Here is a 25705-nt window from a genome sequence, read left to right as displayed (position 1 = left end):
CTCGATTAAATGCTAATTTATTTCTTTCCTCCTTTTGTATATAATGAAAATGAAATTGTGACATCAGTTTAAGATAAAGAAACTGAAATGCTTTGGCCTTAGGTCACATGGTTTCTTGCAGGCAGTGGTAAAAAACAAAGTGCTTCTGATTTTCAGTGAATTCTTTTGATATCATGTTCTAATTTTTTTATTTAAAAAAATTCCCAAAGATGAAAAGTTACCTAAATATAGATCTTAGGATATACTCACATTTGTAGTCTCTAACCTTGGCAGCTTCAACTGCTAAGTTCCTTATTTTGGTAGGCCTATAGATGTCTGTCCTTTATCTGCTAATATATGTCATTTAAGGTGCCATATGCAGTTTGAGGTGCTACTTTATCTGATGTTAATGATTTTTTTTGAAGAAATAATTTCATCTAATATACCTTTGCTAGTAAAATGTCACTGGCATACCCAAGACTTTATAAAATAGGCTGATGAGAGAACAGAGAGATGATGGTGGCTCTCTCAAATATTGAATGGAGAAGGACATCCTGCTAACCTTGGTTTCATTATTCTGATGGCAAAAGCTTGAAAAGTTTATAAGGATATATTTAGAGAATAGGAAAGTATCTATTGTCTTAATTTTTGACCTAATGGAAGGGATTTAGAGAGAAGTGTGAGATAGTATTTAATAATTTAATAGGATTAAAGCTAAACTGTATTATGAATGCCTTTTATCACAGGCTAAGAAATGTGTTACTGATCCTGGAAAGAATGCCTTTCGAGGTTATGGAGTTTAAGGATCATGTAGTGGAAGAGGTGTGCTAGGAAGGCCAGCCGGTTGGGGGAGATCAGATATTTCTCTTAATTCTTTTTCCTGTACCATTCCCATGCCCTTTATGAAACTTCGCTTGTTTACTGCTACTCTAGCAGAGTAATAAGCAGTTTTCATAACTTTCTGTTCTCTTCTCTCCCACTTCAGATATAGAATTTGACTTTTATGATGCTTTTCAACCTGCTAAGCGACTCCTTTTGTGTTTTTCTAGTCCTATGTGACCTTCCTGAAAGGTACCTTCTTGTTATTCTCTAGATAACTTCTAAGATGACTTTAATAAGTGATTGTATGAGGTTTAAAGAAAAAACACCCAGTGACCATTAACATGGCATCCACGAAGAATATCGTGTGTCTCATTGGAAAACTTTTTCAGACTGCTTTCTAGTTAATGGAAATTACACAATGCGATGCTGTTAAATAAAGATGGAGAAGTATGGAACTGAGGTTTTTTTTTTACCTTATCTTCCTTTACAAGTGAAAATAAATTCTACATATTTTTCTTCTCTCTGAAAGGCTTAGGATTAGAAATTTGGCTGTGTCCATCTGTGTATTTATCAGCAAACACAATCAAAATGCCTCACTTTTCTTATTTTGAGATTGATTGCTCGTGCATTCCCTGTTCTTCAGAGGCGCAACCAAGGCATCTCAGCATCCTCTCTCACCTCTTCCTTACAACCATGTAGTTTTTCTTCCATAACACATATATCAAAGCTGCCCTGTCTAACATTTATTTCTGTTGCTTTGCTGAGTTCATGTCAGGCAGAAGTATGCCCTATGGAAAATAATTAACTGTTGTCAAATATATCATTTATCTTCAGTTTTTAAAGGAAGAGTTCTAAGGGGATTTCCAGTGATTTATTTCAAAGTCTAATTCAATTAGTTGATCGACTCTTTCTAGGCCGGGGGTCACATAACAGGCAAGCTATGGGCCAAATATGGCCCATGGACATATTTTATTTGGTCTTAAAGGTGTTATAAAATCTTTGACTTAATTGCTAGTATTTTACAGTTGGGGGATTTCACGTAAAAATCCAGATTGCTATCTTTCTTGAAAAATTAGAATATCTGGTAACTGACTCTGCATTCCCACATGGACATGGTTGGTTAGCACAGAAGTTTTCAGACTATGAGCTCTCTAGGTATTTATAAGTCCCTACTCTATTTCATCCCCATTTATATTTTTCTTGTTCTAGTAAACTTTTTAATTAGTCTGTGCTCTATCACAGTGTTTCTCACCTTTTTATCTCTATATGAATCATTTGGGAATCTTGTTAAAATTCAGATATTAATTCAGTAGTGGGTGTAGTCTGAGATTCTGCATTTCCTTTTTTTTTTTTTTTAAAGATTTTATTTATATATTTATTTATTTGAGGTGGGGAGGGGCAGAGGGAATGTGAGAGACAGAATCTCAAGCAGATTCCATGCTGAGTGGGAGCCCGATGCAGGGTTTGATCTCATGGCCCTGAGATCATGACCTGAGCCGAAATCAAGAGTCAGATGGTTAACTGACTGAGCCACCCAGGTACTTCCTGAGATTCTGCATTTCTAACAGGCTCCAAGTGATGTCAAAGTTTACATCTCAGGACAACAACATTTTGAGTATTAAGCTTCCAAACCAGTCATTCTCCAGGTGTGGTTTTTGATCAGAAGCATCAGCATCTACTGAATCATGAACTCTGGAAGTTGTGACCAACAGTCTGTCTTAGGAAACCCTCCTGGTGATTCTAATGCAAACTAAAGTTTGAGAACCACCATTCTAGTAGGAACATTGTTCATAAAATCACCTAAGTCAGAGGTTTTAGATCAGTCATTTGGGGAACTTCCAAAAAGATTGATGCTTGGGCCCCCACCCCTAGAGTTTCAGACAGAATCTGGGGTGGCCTATGCATCAGTATTGCTAAAAGTTCCTGAATGGATTCAAGTGTACAGCAGAGCTGAGAACAACGCTAAGTAAGGAGACTTCCTTGGCACATTACCTGGATTTTCAATAGCTCTTGTCAGAAAAAATTTTTTAACTCTAACACTTTTAACTTAAGTCCGTTTGGTCTTTTTTGTTATAGCCTATGTAAAGGAAAGTGCATCTGATTTTCCATCATGTTCTTAATGATTGCTGGGTCCTTGGATCACATGTGGTATTTCATAAATCATCTATTCGCAGTGTATTTGTTATTTTGAAAGCCCACCTCACTGTCTCCTTGCAGAGTGCATTAGACTTGTGAGCTACATGGATCAGGAATCACTTTTTGTTAATTCTGTTGGCACAATCTGATAGGTTAGGTTGTACACAACTCTAGAACGGCACTGTTTGTGTTTGTAACCATCAGAGATTTGTATATTTATTAAGACCATTTTCTGGCAGATGGCGGTACAGTGCCTTGAAGAGAGGTTGCTTTTTCTAAATTGTGTGATGATGTCGTTTGGGTTAGCAGTAGGGCTGTGTTTAGTCTAACAAATGAGACCATGGTAAATTCCTGATGAAACAGATTTCCTTCAAATGAAAAACATTCTGAGTAATCAATCATTTGGCAAATGAGCAGTGGTTCAGTTGAGTATTAGTGTTAAGCATTTAATAGGTTTTAATTAGCTTCTATAAACTTAGGGTGGGAGTGTTCCAATAAAAATGTATTTGAAAGCCAGATATTAATGTCTAATTCATTTGACTATTTTAGAACTATTTTTAAAAGTCATACCTATTATTTACTGCATTGTGAATTATAGGATTATTCAGAAATAACATTTAATATCACTAAAGCATTTTAGAGTAAGCAAAGTGCTGTTGTAGTTTAGCCCAATGATTTGAATGACAGCATTATAGAAAGCAATCGAGGAAAGAAAAAAAAGGGAGACATATTATCAACTAGTCATGTGTTTGCCTTTGGAGATAATGGAAAGTTTTTATTTTGGGGGCGTGTGTGTGTGTTCACGTACGCGTGCGCACACATATAGAAGAAGCAATAGAATAACTTAAGCTAACTCTGCAAATAGAATGGATCTTTTGCCTTTGGGCTTAAAGTGACTGTCTTGTAATGCCACTTTACCACCTGCTGTTATATTCAGCCAGAGTGGAAATGAAACATTTTTATATCGTAGCAGTCAGTACCTTGCCATATATATTTTCTTAATTTGAGAATGTCAATAGAGTGTGGTTTGCATCAGATCCCGTTTCCCCTTTTCCCTAAGGATTAAAATTCACTCATTCTTGTTATAGGGTGTTTGTGGATGGGGGAGCAGCTTTTGATGTTTTTAATTAACATCAGATAAAATGCCATACCGAAGAATTTTTCAGGCTCTTAGTTGACAACAAAATTATGTTTAAAATAGAGGTCTAACTGTATTTTTACATGAAGTTTTTGTCACTTAAGCAAAGGAATTTAGAGCTAGTTTACTGGGAGTCTTGCCTTTTATAATATAATTGTGTAAGAGGGGATTGAACATTTGTGGAAATCAGCACTGGTGGTCCCTAATAAACCTGAAAACATGGTTTATTTCGTATCTTCCTAGACACCAGCAGAAGTCCATGTAATCTGAAATTTCAACACTTTTACCCAGGGTTCCAGACACACTACCTCTGTTATTATTACTGTTTCCTAAAACGATAGACCAGTTCCTAAAAGTTTCCTAAAACGATAGACCAGTTCAGACTGCGTCATCGGGAATAAAAAGATAGACAGACTAGGGCAGGCTTGATGGGTTTAGTATCTCATAGCCCTGGGTGCTAATCCCCACTATTTTTGACTTATTGTTTGGCTCTTAATTGAATTTCTTTCTCATTAACATAAAAATAGAACAGGATGCAGCATAGAGTAGAGATTAAGAACATGAACTCTGAAGCTAGGCAGCCTGGATTTTAACTATTAGAAGGATTTAAAGACATGTATGCTGTTAATGGAAAGGAACTTTTTGTATCATTTTTCCATTACTGGCAAAAATGGACTTTTGAGGTTAGCATTATGAAAATAATTTGTTCTATTTGTAATATAAAAATATTTTTCCCTTTCTCTTCTCCTTATCTTCTTGCCCCTTCTGGTTCCTTGGATTCACAGTCTTGGTTAATGAAACACCATGATCCTATTCATTACCCATTTGTTCAACTAGGTAGCATGGTCTATGCCTCCTTGGTGGGTTTCTTATCTTCGTACTTAATTAATTACCAAATCCTGTCTGTTTCCATCTCTGAACACCTCTATATTTTAGTTAGGATTCTATTATTTCTTTTTTGTTTTTAAGATTTTATTTATTTGACAGAGACAGAGACAGCGAGAGCAAGAACACAAGCAGGGAGAGGGAGAAGCAGGCTTCTCGCCCAGCAGGGAGCCCAATGTGGGACTCAATCCCAGGACCCTGGAGTCATGACCTGAGCCGAAGGCAGATGCTTAACGACTGAGCCATCCAGGCGCCCAGGATTCCATTATTTCTTACCTGGACTAATTTGAACTAGTCTTTGTCCTTCCATTTTCCCTCTCCTAAAGCAGTGATTTTCAACTCTTGCTGCACATGAGGACTATTTAAAGAGTAAGGAAGCCTAGGTCCCTCCTTAGGACAGTCAATTTGGACTTTGAATAGTCACAAATTATAGGAGGCTAAAGAAACAAGACAACTAAATGCAAGACATGTAACCAAATTTTCTTTTGTTACAAAGAACATTATTGGGACAATTGGCTAAAATTGAGTGAGGTCTATCAACAGTTGCTACTACATTAATGGTGATTTCCTGATTTTGGTGACTATAGGTGCTTAGTAAGAGGATGGCCATGTTTTTTAGGAAATATACCATGAAAGATTGAGGGGCAAAGGGCACCATATTCTCAATTTACCTGAAACAGTTAATATTTATATACTTATTTTCATCATTTGCATGTACAAAAACATATTAGTCAGCATATTTAAACTAAAATATGATAAGATATTAACATTTGGGGAATTTTGATAAAGAGTATTTACGTATTCTTGTACTGAATTATGTAGGCTTGAAGTGATGTCCAAATAAAATGGATTAAAAAAAAAAAGAATCAATTTGGAATCTCTGGGAGAGGAACCAGACATTAATATTTTTTAAACATTTCTCAGGTGACTTAAATGTATGAGAGTATTTGAGGTCCTCTGTTCTAACTGCTCCTTTATAACAGTGATTCTCAAAGTGTGATCGCCTGACCAGCATCAGCATCAGCATCTCCTGGACACTTGTTCGAAATACAAATTCACACCCTACCCTGGCTCTACTGGATCAGAGAGAGACTCTGGGCTTGAGGCCCAGAAATAATGTATTTTTAACCAATTATTCCAATGACTGCTTGAATTTAAGAACCACAGCACTATGACAGAAGTCTTTTTTTTTTTTAATTGTATGTCACTAGCATGAAATTTTTTAGCATGTTCATACCTATTTAACTATATTTATTTATTTTGAAGTAATACACATAATACTTATACCCGCTAAATTTCAAGGCACAGTATGTGCTTAAAGTGCAGTTCATTGTTAGTGAGAATGGATGTAAATCAATAGTGTAAGGACTCCTGTTGGTAAATATGTTCTCTTTTTCTTTTTTGTAATAAATAATATATCTCTGTTTTTAACCTTATAATGCAGATGCAATAGAGTGAATAGAGTATAGTGGTCGGGAGATCTAAGCTAGCCTGTCAAAGTTTGGATACCACCTCTGCCAGTACCCAACTGGCCTGGGCAGTTGACTTAATGTCTCTGTGCTTCAAGTCCTCATCTGCAAGATGGAACTATGAATAGTGTCCATCTCAAAGAATTGTTAGCATTAGCTGAGTTAATGTATGCAGATGACTTAGAAAGTGGCTGGCTATTAGTATGTGCTCAAAAAACATCAGCTATTCTTACTCAGAATTAAAGAGCTGTCAGCTTTTGTCATTTTCTGTTGTCCTTGTGTTATTATATTAAGCTCTATCTCTTATTTTTTTGCAGGAGTCTTTTTAAACCACCTATTTTGTTAGGGTTGGTTTAGTTGAACTAGGTAATATAATTCACAAATCCATTTAATTGGGTACCCCATGCCCTAATCCCTTGAAAGTGAACCAGTGAGAGAGTCAGTGCCATGTTGTTTGTGAACTCCTGCTCTCTCTCCAAGGTCCTGAATAATTTGGCCAGGGGAGAGTATTTTCATATCAGACCAAAGTAAATACAAATAAAAGTTGTAATTTAGTTTCACACCTTCATGGATAGTCTTATGAAACTCCTGGGGGAAAACATCCCACCATGGATGATCTGCTGTAGGTCAGTGCTTCTCCAACTTTAATGTGAATGTGAATCACTTGAGGCTCTTGTTAAAAGGCATATTCTGATTCAGTAGATATGGAGCTGGTCCTGAGAGTCTGATGGAGATTTCATTAAATAGAAGAACTTGCCTAGTAATCAACAATTGATGACACTTGAGGAGCAGTAGAGATCAGGAGGTTAGGAGTAAAACCAGCTGAGAAGTTAGAGGTCTTGTATTTGTATAGCTAATTTGGAGACATTGAGTATGATTTTTGGAAAGTATTGTTAGCTATTATTTGTATTAAATTAGACCCCATGGGACAAAGCCCACAACTGTGGCCTGATTTTAATACCTACATCTGCCTGAAGTTACATAGGACAAGATAAAAAGTGGTCTACTTCCAACATGAATTTAGAATGGTAGAGTCATAAAATTAAATGAAGTCACCCAAACCCAGCTAATTTCAATCATATATATGTGTATACACTGTATATATATGCATATATTAATATTATATAATGTATACACTTATATACACTCACTATATATTTATATAAAATGTATATTATATACATATATATGCATACACACATATGTATATACATACATGAATGCGCTGAGATCCAGAGAAGTGGACACAAGCTCCCTGAGGTAGTTAGCTTGTAGAACATGCCAAACACTTTGTAACATTTTCTGCTCAGGCTATAAGATAGTCAGGTCCTCAGAGTACCAACCCCCATCCAGGACTGGGATATCCCAAATGCTCCTGCAAAACTTGAGCAGCAGCTTTAGTGCTCTTGGACCTGTGCATTGTAGTGCAGCACTCCACAGAATACTGGTTTTGATTTTAATAACTATTCAGACAGGTTCCAATGCACAAGGAAAAAATTTGCATAGTGTATTTAAGAGGACAAGAAAAACAGAAATAATGAGAGGGGTGTTGCCATTTGCTTCAGGGTAGCCTCCCCGCCCTGCCCAAGTGTACAGTGATCAGTTTCCTGTCGGTTTGAGCTATAGAACCCTCATGTTCTATTAACTGTGGTGTTAGGAAAATGGCTTCTGGCAATTTTCCATCATGTCAATTCCCTGCATATTTACATTAGGAGCAACATTTTTATGATGGGTACAAAAAAAAAAAAAATCCCCTCTTCTCAGCATTTCCCCATTAGGCATACAAAATGTTTTCCTTCCTATAAAATACACCTTAGGAGTATAACTTAGTGATGCACATTAGATACTGGAGCTTGGAGAAGTAAAGGTTTCAGTTAAATCTCTGGCTCATTATTAGTTCTTTCTGTACTTCATTTCTTGATCTAATGTAAATTGAACTAGGGAATATTTGGAACACTAGTAATGGATTTTGAAAAAAAATCATTGAATAGAAATTCTCAGAAAACCTTCTGTAGAAAAATTTGGAAAATGTAGTTTTTTTTTTTATACTCTCAAGAAGATATTTATAGCAAATCATCAGGTGCCTTCAGTAATGAAAGACATGGTTCGTATTTTGATCACACCTCCCATCTGATACATTATTCAGCCCTGAATGGGACATGACATTCATTTTTCTTCGTGGCATTGAGTGACTTGATGCTATTTCAAATGGTAAATCTATGGGTTTGGATTATTAAAAAAGTCTTTAAGTAATATGCCAAGGACTAAATTGATAAGGTTTTATTTTAGTTCCCTTAAAGGCAAATTAGGTTGGAGTAGTGTTAAAAATTAGTAAAGTAACACAGCGTCACCACTTTTTCTGGTTCTATAATTGTTCTATTTTTTAACTGTATTTTCCTCCCTTTTTTCCTCTGCCTTCATTACCCCAAACACCATCAGAGATTTCCTTAGAAACCTTTAAAATTCACAGTGAATTTTGGTATTTCCTGTTTATACTGCTAGCTCTCTGAAAATGCATCCATTGTTAGATGCCAGTTAATATCAGATAATACTTTACACTGCAATAAGAAGTGATAAAAAATCAACAACCATGGGCTTCAGTGATTTTTTTCTTGGGGGCTTCCACAAATATTTGATTTTGCTTGAAATTAATGCTTGACAGTTTTAAGCTAAGAATCCAACATTGGTTCCTTTGAATTATATGATTGCATTTTTTTATTGAATATTGTGTGTACTACTAGTACAGTTTATGCTAGAGGGACTGGCTTTAAGGCACAATGAATCTTTGTTTCCACTTTACCAGACCTACATAAATAATTTCTTTTAGAGGTAACCACTTTGTACTCAGGCTGTCTAAAGTGCATATGAATTTGGAAATACATTTTACTGACAACTCCAAGTTTCAAGAGTTAAGAATGCTCCTTTATAAATAGTACCATTTTTATACTCTCTTCTGCTGGAAATGTGAATCTGTCAATTAAAGAATGTCAAAGAGCTATCCAAACCTCCAAAATGACTCCCAGCTACCTCATTTTTGATACAAGAAAGACACCTGAGTTGCGTGTTTTGGGATGGGCCCACTCCAACAACTGACACTCAATAAATAACTGATTAATGAGAGCCCCTAGCACAGTATTGTATTTTTTTTCCCCTTTAGGTGTGATGATGCTAACCCATGTGATTAGACTTCGTGTTGTATTGTGTAAAGTTTTTATAGTTCATTTTGAAAATCTGTTGAGAATGATACTGCATGGTAAGCTAGTATTACTTGAAAACATTAATATTTAATTAATTAATATTTAACTACGGGAGTATATAATAGCCATGCTTTATAAATTCACCTGAATTTTTTTTTTTTTTTAATTCACCTGAATTTACTGAAGATACTCATAGACATTGTCTACTCTTGCCTCCTTTTTGGGTGGTTCACTGCTCTTGAATGATGTGATGTCACACTCTTCTGGTTTTTTTCCCCCCACTCTTATGACAGTGCCTGTTAATACCCTTTATGTGTCCTGCTCCATTTCCCCCTTCCTCTGCCTGTCTTTTAAATCTCAGTGCTCCTCAGAGATCTTTTTGGTCCTCTTCTATGCTCTGTATCAGTCACAGTCTAGTATATACATGTTGATGACTTTTTAAATCTGTTCCCCCAGCCCAGATCTCTCCCCAACACATAAGACCTCTGTATTCAGCCTCTCTTACTAGATCTCTCTCTTTGGATGTTCCAGAGGCATCTCAGACTCAGCATGTCCCAAACAGGATTTGTCACTATATTCTTCAGACACATTGATTTAGTTTTTATTTACTGAAAGTACCATATTCTCTCTTACTTGTTTGCACATACCCTTAACCTGAAATATACTTTCCCTCCAGATAATTCCTTTTTACTCAATAAATCTCATAACTGACTTTCTCCAGATAGCCTTTCCCCATTCTTATGTTAAGATTTGGGACCTCTTTTACATAGTAGTAATGATAATAATATAGTAATGCTGTAGTAATATAGTATATAAAATAGCAATATATTATAATAGATAATATTAATACATATTATATAGTATATATAGTAATATGGCATATTTGTCAATACAGTAATAATGACAAAGGTAATGATGATGATGAGAGTGATGCTCTGTTAGTTTCTTATTGATGGTGTAACAAATTGCCACATCCTTAGTGGCTTAAAACAATACAAATTTGTTATCTTATAGTTCTGTACATTGGCAATTTGACATTGCTTTCACTAAAGGCTTGGGGGTGGGGAATCTCTAAACTTTCTCACCTTCTCTAATTTCTAGAGGCTGCCTGCATTCCTTGGTTCATGACCCCTTTCCATCTTCAAAGCCAGTAGTGACCTCTACAGTCTTTCTCACATTGCTTCACTCTGACACCAACTTTTGTGGCTCCTGCTTTCACTTTTCAGGACCCTTGTGATGATATTGGGTGCACCTGATAATCTGGGTTGCTCTTCCATCTTAAGGTCTGCTGATTAGCAACCTTAATTTTATTTGTGCCTTCGTTTCTTTTTGCCAAGTTATGTAATATATTCACAGGTTCTGACAACAAGGCCATGGACATCTTTGGAAGTGCATTTTGTTGTCTGCCATTATATCTAACAGCTATTGAGAACTTACCACTCGCTAGGTGCAGTTCTAAGCACCTCACGTGTATGAGCTCATATAGTTGTTAAGAATGGTGTGGGGGCTGAGAGTTTTACCTTACCCCATTTACAAGCTTGACAAGTCAGCCTGGCATTGCTTCAGGAATGCTTGCAGAAGACACGAAATTCCTGGGTTAGAGAGAAAATCTTGACAGCTCTAGCTACAACAGTAGCCAGAGATTCAGTATTTTTTGTGCCAGTTCCCTGATTCCCAGTTCCCAAGAGCAATGCAAGGAGGGCCATGTGATACCTCCATATACAGTGGATTGTATTACAGGTGAGGAACCTGAGCCTACAGAACCTGATTCTTTTATAAATGATGGTATCTCTGCCTGTCCTTTCTGTGGAGAGGACACGATCTCTATTTTTGCTATACAAATATTCTTAAAAAGACAGCCTGGAACAAAATGCAGTCAGTATCTGTGCTCATAAGACATACAGAAATGTGAGAGACCCTTGAGAATTGTGTTCCAACAATAGCCCTCGCAGTAACCCTGTGAGATAGTTGCAATTATAATCATCTCCATTTTACAGGTAAAGAAAATGAGGGACAGAAATGATAAGTAACATGCCTCATTAAGTAGCAGAATTGAGTTTGAACCTAGGCTGCCTGGCTTCAGAGCCCATGTTCTTAATCTCTGCTCTGTGTTGCATCCATTATACCAGGTATTCATCGTAGCATATTCTCTGTACTGCAGTTTCCTGCATGTTTGTCTATAATGTCTCTACTTTTTTAACTTGACTGTATCCCCCATTGGGGCTTAATGGGATTTCATCTTTATTGTTCAAGGTTTATATCCAGTGTCCAGATCAGTCTGGCCCATACTAGGTAATGAATTGGTATTTTAGGAATAAATGAAAATGCATCATAAATGAAACCTTAATAGAGAGCAACCTTTACTTTCAACCTACATTCTCTTAGGTAACAGCAAGTCTTTGTTATATAACAAGTATTAGTCAATTTGGCCTGTTACCAAACGATGAAGATCGGGGTCATTCAGTGTGTGTTCGATGTTTATGCCTAATCATGCCCATTAAAGCAAAGACCATGAGTTTGGAAAGTGCTTGGAGAAGATGCAAAATATGATGATGGAAATTGAAGTAGAGCTAATTTAAAAAATTAAATGGGTGAGAAAATGACAAATATTCCTTGTGCATATAGGATAAGTCCTTTGGCATAGAAATTCTTTTTCAAGGGAAAAGGAAATTAGGCAACACATGAAACGCATTCCCCCTTTGCAACTGACAGTAATCAGTAAGTGTCAAAAAAAGTGATTGCAGAAATGAAAAAAAAAAAAATCTTTTGAATATGTGGCAGGAGGATCAGCAAAAACACAGACTGCGTATTATGGTCTAATGCTTCTTTGGGAGAATGCTAGGAATTTGAGAACTTAAATGCTAAGCTTGTGAATACAAGTGGTACTGATGAAAATTCTGTTATAGGCCAAAAGGTGTAGCTGAAACTAGCCTTTTTTTGATAGAAAGACGTCCCAATAGACAGTCCATCAGGAGAAAGTGTGTTTTGTTTTAAGCTTTGAAGGACTGATTCACTCTTAAATTTGGTGGAAGTGTACCCAGGGAGGGGCAAAGCTTAAACTTGTCAAATGAACTTAAAAACAGCCGTTCAGAACCTAACCAGTTTGTGAGTAAATAACAAAACAAAACTTCAGAATTTGCTCTTGGAAAGAAGAAAAAAAGTTGGTTCTCACTTTATAAATACCGGTAATAGGTAACTTCTGTGAATTTTATCTTGTTTATGTTACTATTTCAAATGCAACTTCTATTTCTACTAGCCACATATGGTAATTGTCAGAGCAAGTTTTATTTTTTATACTTAAGCATAAATGCATACGTATATAGTATCTTGCGCAAGCGCTGGTCATGGCATAATCAAAATATAACATTTGTTTTTACCTGCTATACCTTTAGAACTTACTCAGCATCCCTATATATGTAAATGTCCTATGATGTAGTCTCTTTTGTTTTGTTTGCTCATTTGTAGGTAGGCCCTATATGGCTTTACATCCTAGCATAAAATCTCAATTCAGAAATTAAGATGCCTGATGTAGCATATCTTTGTTCAAAGATAAAATTCCTCCTCTTCTAAGCTAAAGCCTGTGATGCATTCAATTCCCCAAGGTGGGGCTGAACTGGAAAGATCCCAACTAGTGATAGCATTGATTTATCATGTTTTGTACTTAAGACTAAGTGCTTTACATGGACCATCTCATTTAATCTGCACGACAACCTGTAGGGAAGGTACCATTAATATCCCCATTTTATCCATGAGGAAATGGAAACTGGGAGAGATTAAGCCATGTGTTCCAAGTCCTCCGGCTAGGAAGCGTTGGACCTGGGTTTGGATCCCAGACAGTGTGGACTCCAAAGCTCCAACGTTTAACTGTTATGTTCGCTATCTTCTGCCAAGAAGGCCTAGGCAGCAAGAGTTGGAAAGAGAACTTGGGTTGTGTTGAGATACTGCTAGGGTAGAGCATGGAGGACAGTGTTGGGGGTACAATTAAAAGGGTGATATGAGGCAGGACACAGAAGGAAGAGTTAGGTCAGAAGTTGGTTTTTTGAGAGCAAGATGGATTTGGGTGGAAGGACCAGGGCAGAGTTCAGAATGGTTCTGTGAATCTGGAGGGAGTGCCTCTGAGTGCTCCTTGATGGAGTTTAAAGAAGCAGCAGAATACTTCACATGGCAGAGAACCCTAGGCCTGCTGACCAGAATTGCAGAATTTAATGCTCTTTCTTAGATGAGTATTGGTAATGGTTATGTACCTGTCTGACTTGTAAAACCAGCAAAACCAGTTGCAAGCTATATTCAGCACGAATGTCATCACAAGGAAAACTATTCATTTATTTTGCAATAAATTCTTGGACATCAGCCATGTTCTTGGCACTGTGCTAGACTCTAGAAATGCAGCGATTGAAATGAAAAATGACCTGTCTTTATGGAGGTAAAGTTCAGTTGGGTTGGGGTTTTAGCTTAGATACTATCCCCCCAGAGAGGCTTTTCCTGGTCACTCACTCTGACCAGGAAGTATCATCCCCACAACCCCATATTCTTTAACATCCCCTGTGTTATTTTCATTACAGTCCCAATCCTAATCTCTTATTGTTTTATTTATTTATCTGAGTATTTTTTGGCTCCTTACCTGTCCCCCTGAAACGGTCCTCTGGCCCCAAAGCTGGAATGTGAGCTCCATGGGAGCCAGGTCATTGTCAGACTCCTCTCCGGAGGCAGAGTAAGGACTCAACAGACTTTGTGAATGACTGGATGAATGGAGAAAATATACGCACATACAGGGAAAATAAGAAAGATTAGTTACTCCCATGAGAAGGTCTTACAGATTTTTCCCTATTGTGAGACCAAAACTTTGAGGATTAATGTCTGGCATTTTAGATTTTCTGAGCAGAAAATCACACACCCAACCAGGGACCACTACTGTTCTGTAAGGAAAGAGCCACTTCCTCTGGTCATACTCCAGGCTTGGCAGCAGCTCTGTCTTCTGCTCAGGTCTGGAGGGATTGGCCACTGAGGTGATGCTCTTGAGTTGCAGGGGGTCAAACTTCTTTCTTTGGTATTTAACCTTTTATCTTCCAGGACTTTCTATCCTTGTTCAGGCTAAAGTTTGAAATCTGGGTCATTGTGACTTCTGATCTTACCCGGGACTCTCTTACTGCTCTCAGAATATTTAGATAAATAATAGATGGCAAATGCAAAATGAATTGACAAGTTTTGGTATGGACAGTGGAAGGCAGAATTGGCTGGTGAAGAAATATTGCTGAGGAGAGCCAGGACTTTAGGGAGTCTGGCTTAGGCAAAAGGGAAAGTGTTAAGGGAGAGCAAGACAATGGACAAGTAGCTAGAGGTCATGTTTCAAATGATATCTCCTTTACTTTTACTCTTAGAACATGGAGTGTGAACTTGATATTGTGGCAGAAAGTATCTGAGCTGAAGGACACTAGACTCTCACCTTAGAGCCAGGGCTTGGATGTGCCCAGCACTAGGGCCCATATATCTTTTTCTAGATGACAACCGACAGTGATCTGTGAGCCCAGAGCCTGATCGTGGCATAGGGAGGACTGATATCGCACACTTTTTTTGCTCGCACACTATTTAATAATGTAGAGTACATTAGAGGAGATATTTACAAAGTCATGCATCAGAACATTGCCACTCATACTGGAGACTATTTCGGTTTGTATGTATTATTAGACCCTGTTTGGTGATTCTTTGGACCTTTCCACATAGTTTCAGTGTTCCTCTTAGCATAGTGTTGTCAGGGTAGTAGGACATTTTTCATGGTGATTGACTACTTCAGAGTGCGAAAGAGGAAGTTGCAAGGTTATCTTTAGGTTTAAGCCAGATTAATGGGAGGGATCTATTCCAGAAGGAATCATACACTGGGGAGCTATCACATAAATGTCTACCACAAAAATGCTTCCATATTTTCTTCTGGAGCTCAAAGAGAGCTTCCAGGCATGTGGGAGGTGACAGATGACATTGGAGTGGGTAAGAACACTCAAAAAAAACTGGTAGAATGAGTTAAAAAAACAAACAAACACACACAAAACAACTCACAGATGGAAGTACTAGGAACTTTGATTTTCAAAAGTCAGGATGACGAAATAAAAACAAAACAAACAAGCAACAAAAATAAGATAGGCTAATCTCAGAAGTGGAGGAGGAACATCGATATCCTGTTATGACAGATCCTGATCAACAGACAGTATGATAATTCTCAGCAATATCAAACAAATGAGATTTTGTGATTTTAGTTAGCAAGAGCTGTTTGACACAGTGTTAAAGGTAGAAGGCAAATTATAGTGCATTGAAGGGATCAAGTAGAGAAAGTCAGATTTTTATGTTAATGTATATAATTGCATTCACTAGAATTATATGAATATTTGCTGTCTATAGTTTTTAAAACTGTAGTAATTAATTGGAAACACTATTATGCATAATTTTATCCAGGATTTTCTTTGAATTTCCAAGTAAATTAGATTCTGAAACATTGGAATTTTCTTCTATTTTCAAGGCATATTAAAGAGAATGGTTGCACATTTTAATGGATGTAGCCTCATGACAAATTTATTTTTGCAAAAATTAAAATAACCTGATTCATTGTGAATAAATCTTAACAACTTCAAAGTTAAGCAAAAGAACATTTCAACTTACCAGCTTCATTGAGGTATAGTAAGTTCAGTAACTGCACACATTTAAAGTGTACAGTTTGATTTTTTAAGTTATGTATATACCCATGAAATCATCACCCTAATGAGCATATCCTTCACCCCTAAAATTTTCCTGTTGCAATCTTTTAACACCTCCCATCTTTGTCTCCAGGAGACCACCGATCTGCTTTTTGACACTGTAGGTTAGTTTGCATTTTCTAGAATTTCATATAAATGCATGATTCATACTGTACATATATATATATTCTTCCTTTTTAGCTATTCCAGGATTCAACTTTGCTACATGTATTGATAGTTCATTTCTTCTTATTGCTGAATAGAATTTTGTTGATATACCACATTCACCTGCTGATAGACATTTGATTTATTTCTAGTTTTTGGCTATTGGAAGTAAAACTGTTAAGAATATTTGTGTCTCAGTGTTTATATGGATATATGCTTCATGAAAGAATTCTTTTTTTTTTTTAAGATTTATCTATTTATTTGAGAGAGAGAGAATGTGTGAACAAGTGGGAGAAGGGGCAGAGGGAGAGAAACTGAAGCAGACTCCTCGTTGACTAGAGAGCCTGACTCAGGGCTCGATCCTACGACCCATGAGGTCATGACCTGAGCCAAAATTACGAGTCAGACGCTCAACCACGCTGAGCCACGCAGGTGCCCCAAAAGCATTCTTAAAATATAAAGCTATACAAATATAAAAATATTAAGAGTCTTTAAGTTATAAAGGCATAGAGCAGAGAAGCCCAGTTAAAATATCTCTCAGTAGTTGTTAGAACAAAATCCAAGTTTCGTTGGTATTTTGTTACAAGGTTATTATGTGGATAGTAGCATAATCTAATTTTTTTAGTTCCACTTTTTCCCCCTTCTGCTATCCATAGACATGGTTCCCTATATCTATTGTAAAACCTTTCTGTATCTGAGAAGCTGTCTCCTATTACTGATGCTTCTGTGCTCTACTCTGTTCTCCATCACTTTTTACTGAGTCTCGCTCCATTTGCTCAAGAGTTCTTGTGTGGTGGATGTTTAGCCTTATTACCCAGGCCTGACTTCTGTGCTCTCGGAAGTCTGGAAACCAGTAGGTTTAGGTCACCATTAGTGGTTTCTTTGGCACCAACCTTTAACTGACCCCTCGCTGTACTGCTTATCCTGCTAGTTAGGCTTTTGCTGTCTGATGTCAGCCGCCTAAGTGTACCTTCCCATTTATTACAAATTCCTAGAGTCTCCATCTGGCTCAAGTCAGGAATCTTCTCTCTCGTGCCAGTTGAGCCAATCCAAATTCCAGTGTGTGGCCTGCTCTGCTCACTTACTTGTGGGGACCTGACTACTCTCAACTCTTGGAGAACTCCCGCATACAGAAGTGCCTCTGTTTACAACAGGCTTGGTTCCAAAGGATTGTTCCTAAGTTCACGTGTCCCTTCAAGTACATGATCCCAGATGGCTTACTGCTGTTGCCATCTGATGGTGGCAGGCAGAGTTGGCACAGAGAGGGTCTGTTGCCTAGTTTGGTCATATTTAGGGAAGGTCTCAAATTAAAATCTTAAATAGAAGAATGTCTTCTTGTGATGTATTTGCAATTTGTTCTCCTTCAGCCGCACTGACCTTCTTTCTGTTTGTCCAATATACTCATCTCATTTCCCATCTCATTTCTTCCTTAGGACCTTTGCATTTGTTATCCCTTTTTAGAACACACTTCGACAAGTCTTTGGATAGCTGGCCTCAAACATTATTCACACCTCAGGTAACATGTGATTACTTTAGCAGGCCTGCGTGGACCACACTACACCAACCCCATCCGTCAATCATTGTCTTACTCTGTTGTATTTTCTTTGTAGAACTTATTGTTCACTGAATTTCTTTCATTCATTTACTATTTGCTGACTGACCTCCTCCTCCTGCACACACCCACATATGAATATAAGTGCCATTAGGCAAGGAGAGCTCAAAGGACAGGACAATTCCTATATTGAGCAAAGGAGATGTTAAGTAAATGTTTGTGTCAATGAATGCAGATAGTACCTCTGACTGCCTGTTGAAATCCTATTTGCTTTTGATGTCCAGCTCAAATAATAACTCTTTCAAGAACTTCTCCAGCCAGACGTTTTCTTTCTCTTTCACAGCACTTTTTATTCTTTATTTCTTGTATTATGTTCTCATGTCCCCATTCTTAAATTAAAATGTAGTGGATATAGGGATCATATCAATTTATTTTATTATACATCTCAGACTTAAGGACACAGGAAGTGATGAGAAGATGTTTGTTGAAATGATGAATACATGACAGTCAACTATATTATAAGACTGCTGACCATTTTATTCTTTTTCTTATTATGAAATACGTAAAGCATACAGAAAAGAAACAATAATATTATACATAATATCCATGTACCCATCACCTGCTTTAAAAAAATTAATATTAAAGACAGATTTGAAATCCCTTTTGTGACCATCTATAGTACTGTGATTTATAAGAAATGTCTATCTGGTCATCGGAATGACCAAATATGTATTTTTCATATATATTTGATATATATTTCTCAAATACTGGTGTTCTACATGGGTTTTTGCCTTAGAGCTTCCAAAACCCTTGGAATTTCCTAAGGGTTTGAGAGTCTGTGTTATGTTAATGTTAGTGTCTTTGTTATGTTTATGAAGTGACTCTTGGGACACACCTAAGGGTAGGGGCAGATCTGATCGCTGTGGAGCCAGCCAATCATATGATTAGCGAGTTGGAACGTTCAATCCTACCCTCTGGCCGCCTCCTCCTGGGAGGGGAAAAGGGCTGGAGATTGAGGTCCATTGTCAATGGCCAAGATTAAATCAATTATGTCTATGTAACAAAGTCTGTAAAAACCCCAAGGGATGGAGTTCAGAGAGCCTCCCTGGTAGTGAACAGAGAGATTTGGGGAGAATGGTGCACTCTAAGAGGGCATGGAAGCTTCACACCCTTTGTCAGTATCTTGCCCAAGGCATCGCTTCCATCAGGTTGTTCCTGAGTTACATCCTTTTGTAATAAACTGGTAATCGAGTAAGTAAAAATGTTTCTCTGAGTTCTGTGTACCTCTCTAGCAAATTAATCAAACCTAAGGAGGAGATCATGGGAACCTCTGATTTATAGCCCATCAGTCAGAAGTACAGATAGCAACCTGGGCTGGTTACTGGCATCTTAAGTGGGGGTACAGGACGGTCTTGTAGGACTGAACCCTTAACTTGTGGAATCTGATGCTATCTCCAGGTAGATAGTGGCAGAACTGAGTTGAATTCTCATATTCTCCAGTGTCCAAGAATTGCTTGGTGGTGTGGAAATCCTCCCCAACCCCATGCTGAAATGGGGTCCACGAACCTGAAAGACTGTCCCTCATCCCCTTTCTGCCCGTTCTGAACTGAAGCAATCATGATTCTGAATTTGGTGTTCATCATTCCTATACATATGTGATTGCATGTGCATTTTACTGCTACTATCTGTCTGGGTATGTGTGTGCATGTGTGAGTGTCCATTTATAACATATGGTATTATTCTGCTTATTTTAAGTAGTATATGGTAGGGGTCATTTTACATCTTGTTCCATCAACATTATGTTTTTCAGATTATCCATATTGATTTATATAGTATAAGAATCTAGGGGTAAGATCGTGTATTTCAATTGCTGTGTAGTATTCCTTTATTTTAACTATTTTATAGTTTCTTTGCCCACTATCTTGGTGAAAGGCATTTGGTTTTCCCTTTTCACTCTTTTTTTTTTTTTTTTAAGATTTTATTTATTTGAGAGAGGAGCATGAGTGGGAGAGCAGGGGGCAGAGGGAGAGGGAGAAGCAGGCTTCTCACTGAGCAGGGAGCCCGATGCGGGGCTCGATCCCAGGACTCTGGGATCATGACCTGAGCTGAAGGCAGCCGCTTAGCCTTAACCAAAAGAGCGACGCAGGTGCCCCTCCCCTTTCACTCTTAAAAACAGTACTATAGCAAACATTCTCATACCATTTTTTTCTTGGCATCCTAGGTGGGTACTCTGGGGTTATTGGGAAATGGAACTTTTGCGTCAGAGACTGAAAACATTACATCATTGTGCTTAAGAGCAAGGCACTGGAATCAGGCTGCCTGGGTTCGAATCCTAACTCTGCCACTTCCTAGCTTTCCCAAGAAGCAACGAGCGGCAGCTATTTACAGCCCTTGTGAAGACGCATGCGCTACCTCAACCCCTGGCATCATGCAATCAGCTTGGCTTAGGTCCCTTTGGCTCCGGCGGATCCTGCTGGAGCCAGTCCCCAGTGGCCACTGCTTGCCCCTGGAGTCAGAATGCAGCAGGACTGTGGCTTCACATGCAATCGCTGCTTTGCATTTCTGTACCATTTCTGATCCACGAAGAGGTTTATTTTCAAGCCTGGAGATATTTTTTAGTTTTCCCTTTTAATATTTTATTTATCACTGCTATGTGTTTGGAGCCGAGGGAGTACATCAAAGCATGAACTTATTGTGTCACCTTAACCAGAAGTTGATAATACCTCTACAGCCTTTTAAAATAAGCACACATCTTAGCATCATCTAATCATAGATTTTTGGAGGTGGAAGGGATTTTAGAGATAATGAAGGCCAATAACCTTATTTTATAGGTGAGGGAATTGTGGTCTTGAGAAATTAAGTGATTTACCGAGGTCATATATCTAGTTAATGGTGGAGGGCAGGACCAGAACCAAAGCCTGCGGGCTTCCTCAGTAGCCCTTATGCCAGTTTCCACTATTTCAGTTTTGTCTCTAAGCTATATTTGAATGCAACGTTTTATTTTTAACAGAACTCAAAAAATACAGGAGAATTTCTGCAGTTAGAAAAATGACACATCATACTTTTAAACTGATATAGAAAATGTTTTCCCTTGAAAACATTTGAGGTAAAAGGAAGAGTACAGTATTCACTGCATTGAGCTGAATATGTTTTCATTAGAAGGCATAATGCCTTTGACTCTGTAGATTTCTGCTGCATTTGGTTTCCTTGACTTCCTGAAACTTATTAGGGTGGGCCCATCAATAATGGTGCCGATACTTCCAGCCTCCTCCAGCACCTGGTCTGAAAATGAACGGAGATGAATGGATATGGCCAGCGTGTACTGTGATAGCCTATATTTCTGCTGTCATGTAGAAATGGCAGGTAGTTTAATTTAGAAAAAAAAAAAAATTACTGAGAAAGAGCAAATATTCCTTTTCATTAGGATTTCTGGACTTTTTTAGGGTATGAATTTAGAATCCGGTATGTTTGTTAAAGCCTCTGGAATTGTTTTATCCTGTTTCTAGATCTTTTAGCTGTGCCTAAGCACCCGTACGCTGCTATGGAGAACTGGGGACTAAGTATTTTTGTGGAGCAAAGAATACTGCTGGATCCCAGTGTTTCATCTATTTCTTATTTACTGGATGTCACCATGGTCATTGTTCATGAGATATGTCACCAGGTATGAGAAAAAGGATTGGGTGTAAGTATAATTGCAAACTGTTGAGAATGCAGAATGATTTCAGATACTTAGATTAGGAGCTAAATTATTTTCCTCCCAATTAAGTTTTAATTATATAGAGAGTACTGTGTAGTTCTTTTTGGATGATATGTCATTTTTCTCAGATGACAGCACAAACAAAAGCAAACCCACTGATGATATTGAATAAACAACTGTCATTCAGTTTAGTTGAGTGAGATGGCACTGCAGCCTCTTCAGAGACCCTATCCAGTCCCGGGTCCTTGTCAACCTTGCTTTATTTCCTTGTGATTATTGGTGTGTATATATGGTAAGTGCAGTGATGGCAGTGATTTATTGCATTGCTGCAAGATGCAGCTGAGTTTTGTGTATGTGTCAAAATTTGCTTTTGCTGAAATCAATTTGTTATTCCCTTTTTCCCATCACAGAGACACTTAGGAAGTCTTTCACTAACTCAGCCATAGACTCTTTGTTCTCCAGTGATTGATACTTTTTTGTCTTGGCATGTTTAGAAATTCATATGTAAATTAGCCAACTCTGTAGTGAAGCAGAGATAAAATTAATTTCATTTTGATTCTATGCAGTTTCTTACAATGAGTGGAAGGTATTACAGAGATTTTGCAATGCTTACTTGAATCTTGATTCTAGTTAAAAAAAAAAAGACAAAACTGAAAATAAATGTTCATGCAAATGGAAAGCAATACCTGTCCTGGTGAGTATGGATAGCTTTAAGTTAAACCACTGGAAATCTCATTGTGATACTGTATGGCTTCTATTTGTTATAAACCCAAAACCTTTTTAAAAAGCTAGAAAAACTCAAGAAGGAACTATGTGGAAAATGCTGTCAGCGAAAGAAAGTGAAGTGCTAAATGCTAATACATGAATACTGACATAATGATAAATTGGTTCAGGCCATATGGCCATTTCCCTCAATGCCAACCTTCTGCAAGTAAACCTGCATGATGTTTGTACCTGTCATGCTTGCCAGGTCAGGCATGTGTCTCTTGCCTCAGACGTAAGGGGATCCATTGCACAGATAATCAGGATTCCTCCACTGTGCTAAAGAGGATGTTTTCCAGTGAAACATAGTAATTCTTCGAGGCATAAGCAGTTTCCTTTTTGCAGATTCCTAGAAACAGGTTACTTGTATAGTTCTGTTGAAATAAGCACACTGATGATGTTATCTTTGTTCCTAGAACCGGATTTCATTTGTTCCGTATTATATGTTACTTTCTTGTTAGAACTTGGTAGTGCAGGCTACTAAACCACGAGAAAAGGGTCCAGAAGCTGGGAGAAACAGAATTTCCACTCTCATTAATTCCACTCTCATTCCACTCTCAATAATGTATTTTCTACATTACCCTCTCTCCCACCTAGGCATTGTCATGATTTTTAAGACAGGCTTTCAATTTAAAGGAGAAACATGCATTTTTGATTAAGAATAAAAATGATTTTAAATATCATTTATTTTATGGTCATCAATGTAGAGTTATCTCTTATTTGTATTTCAATCCTCTTGAGTAACTGATACTTTATTATTAATATTGAAACGCTCAGTCACTAAGCTCTTCACTGGAGCTCCTAAAGCTATACCTGATCTGATAGTGTCTGCCTTCTCCTTCCGTTTCTTAAATATCTCATTCCCACTTAAGGTCTTCACACTAAGTGTTGCTTACATCTGCCTGGAATCTTCTTCCCAAGGTTTTCTCATGGCTGGCTCCTTCTTATCGTTAAAGTCTGAGCTCAAATGTCACCTGCTTAGAGAGAGCATTTTTGCTTTTGACAATCTAAAGTGGCTTTTTCCCCATTCCTCTCACATTTTATTGGATCTGGAATTGTGTTGTTCATTTGCTTTTATATTTTTTATTTTGTATCTCACCTCATTGCCCTTGCCTCCACAATTAAGTGTCAGCTGCACAAGAAGGGACATTTCCTGACTTTTCATCATCACACACAAAGTCTTTAGGATCACTCTAGGCATATAATGTTTTTGTTTTTATTTTTAATGAAAAAAAAGAATGTCTTTAACTTTCTGCCAAACTAAGCAAGAATGTCAGAGTGGGACATCATGATCTCATTAAAACACCGATTAACAATAACAACATTATTGGGACACCTTGGTGGCTTGGTTGGTTAAGCATCCAACTCTTGATTTCAGCTCAGGTCATGATCTCAGAGTCTTGAGATCGAGCCCTGTGTCCAGCTCCGTGCTGGGTGTGGAGACTGCTTAAGATTTGCTCTCTCCCTGTCCCTCTGCTCCCCCCTACACTAGCTTTCTCTCACTCCACCTCTCTCTCTCTCTCTCTCAAAAAAAAAAAAAAGACATTGTTTTTCATGAAGGGATTTTAGAGATTTTTTTTTGGTCCAGGCCCTTATTATCACAAGATCATGGAGAGTCAGGTGTGGAGCATCATGAAAGCCCTCAGTTCCTTCAGTCAGCCAATGTCTTCTTTGAGTTGTCTGTGCTGTTAGAAGGCAATGCTTCCATACCTCCTGTGATGAGTAGCTCACCACTTGCAGCAGTACTTTCCATCTTTGGCCATCTCATTCTGTTAGAGGGTCTCCTATATTTTTAGCAGACATCTACCAATCCTGATTTCCATCCACTAGTTCTTATTTGTTCCTTGTAGGGCCACAAGACACAAGTCTCTTCCTCTTCTGTGTACCAGGTCTCCAAATATTTGAAAATAGCTGTGATCAGTTTTTTTCTCCTGAGTCCTTTCTTCTCCGGGTTAAATATTCTTTTTGTATTCCTTGGTCATTATATTTTTGTTCTTCCCTGAAAGCATTTATAAAAACAAAAACAAAAACAAAAACCTAGTGTCACCAAGTATTTGAACAAATCAATTGTCTTGCCATAATACATTTTAAGATCACAAAATCTGTTGGGGAATGAATTCCAGTTATGATAGTCGTAGTTTAATACATTTGATTTTAGATAAAATAATTCTGATTTTAGATAAAAAAATTTGATTTTATCTGATGCTCATTCATTTTTCAATTGCAGTGGTTTGGTGACCTCGTGACTCCAGTATGGTGGGAAGATGTGTGGCTGAAGGAAGGTTTTGCTCACTACTTTGAATTTGTTGGCACGGACTACCTCTACCCTGGCTGGAACATGGTAGGTGCACTTTTTTTAGTTGTTTGGACTTCTAGTGAAAGGTTGATCTCATGTTACAGAGCTTATGTTATCGTTAGAGGTGACTGAAAATGCCATCTGGAAAATCACATGTCCAATAAAGAAAAGGTAACCAAAATTTAAATTTAACTTAAATTTGAAGTATTCCAAAAAAGTTCTGTTTTATTTATTAGAACTGAATAGAGTTTGGTTGGTTGTAAATTGATTTCAAAATGGTATAGCTTTTCTTCTAGAAATATCTTAGATTGTTGCATTTGAGAACAAAGGAAAATTCTTTAAGATTGAGAAGGTAACAGTAATTCATAAGTAATATTTTGTGTATACAGTATTTCAATATATACAAAAATGACTCCTTAATATTTCTTCATTGTGACTAAAAATTAGCTAAAATATTTGCTTATTTATAAAATACATTATGGCTGTAGGTGTACCCTAGGATCAAATGACTTAGTAAGATGTCATTAACTTCATGAGGAGTTATGCACATGGTACCTGTACTCTAAGAATATATCTGTCTGTCTGAACCTGAAGTCGGATTTGTTGTCCCTTAAGCAGTGATGTTTCTAGACATCCTAAAAGAAAAAGTGGAGGGAAGGTGTGGTTTTTATGTGTCTTTTAATATAAGGTTTTCATTTTATATCTGTTTTTATTAATCAATAAGTGACTGTGTTATTATTAAATGAAACCCAGGGCATATGCTGTTTTGGAACTTGAATTTTAAGGGATACTGTGTAAAAATTGCCAAATACTAACATTTGTCAGCTTCCAGAAACTCATATCTCACCTGCGATATAGCATAGCAGTAACATGTATTTATTTTGC

General features: G+C 37.5%; 1 protein-coding gene across 1 annotated transcript in view; it reads left to right on the top strand.

Moving 5' to 3' along the window:
* Positions 1-25705, top strand: part of TRHDE (thyrotropin releasing hormone degrading enzyme) — a 363215-nt gene that overhangs the window by 164117 nt on the left and 173393 nt on the right. Inside the window, exons 4-5 of the mRNA XM_035002118.1 lie at positions 21572-21726; positions 24752-24865. Of these exons, the coding sequence (XP_034858009.1) occupies positions 21572-21726; positions 24752-24865 (269 nt within the window). The remainder of the gene's footprint in view (positions 1-21571; positions 21727-24751; positions 24866-25705) is intronic.

The sequence above is a fragment of the Mirounga leonina genome, unplaced genomic scaffold, assembly GCF_011800145.1.
Source record: "Mirounga leonina isolate KUSES-001 unplaced genomic scaffold, KU_Mleo_1.0 Mir_126, whole genome shotgun sequence".
Lineage (NCBI taxonomy): Eukaryota > Metazoa > Chordata > Mammalia > Carnivora > Phocidae > Mirounga > Mirounga leonina.
This window is presented reverse-complemented; position numbering and strand designations above follow the sequence as displayed.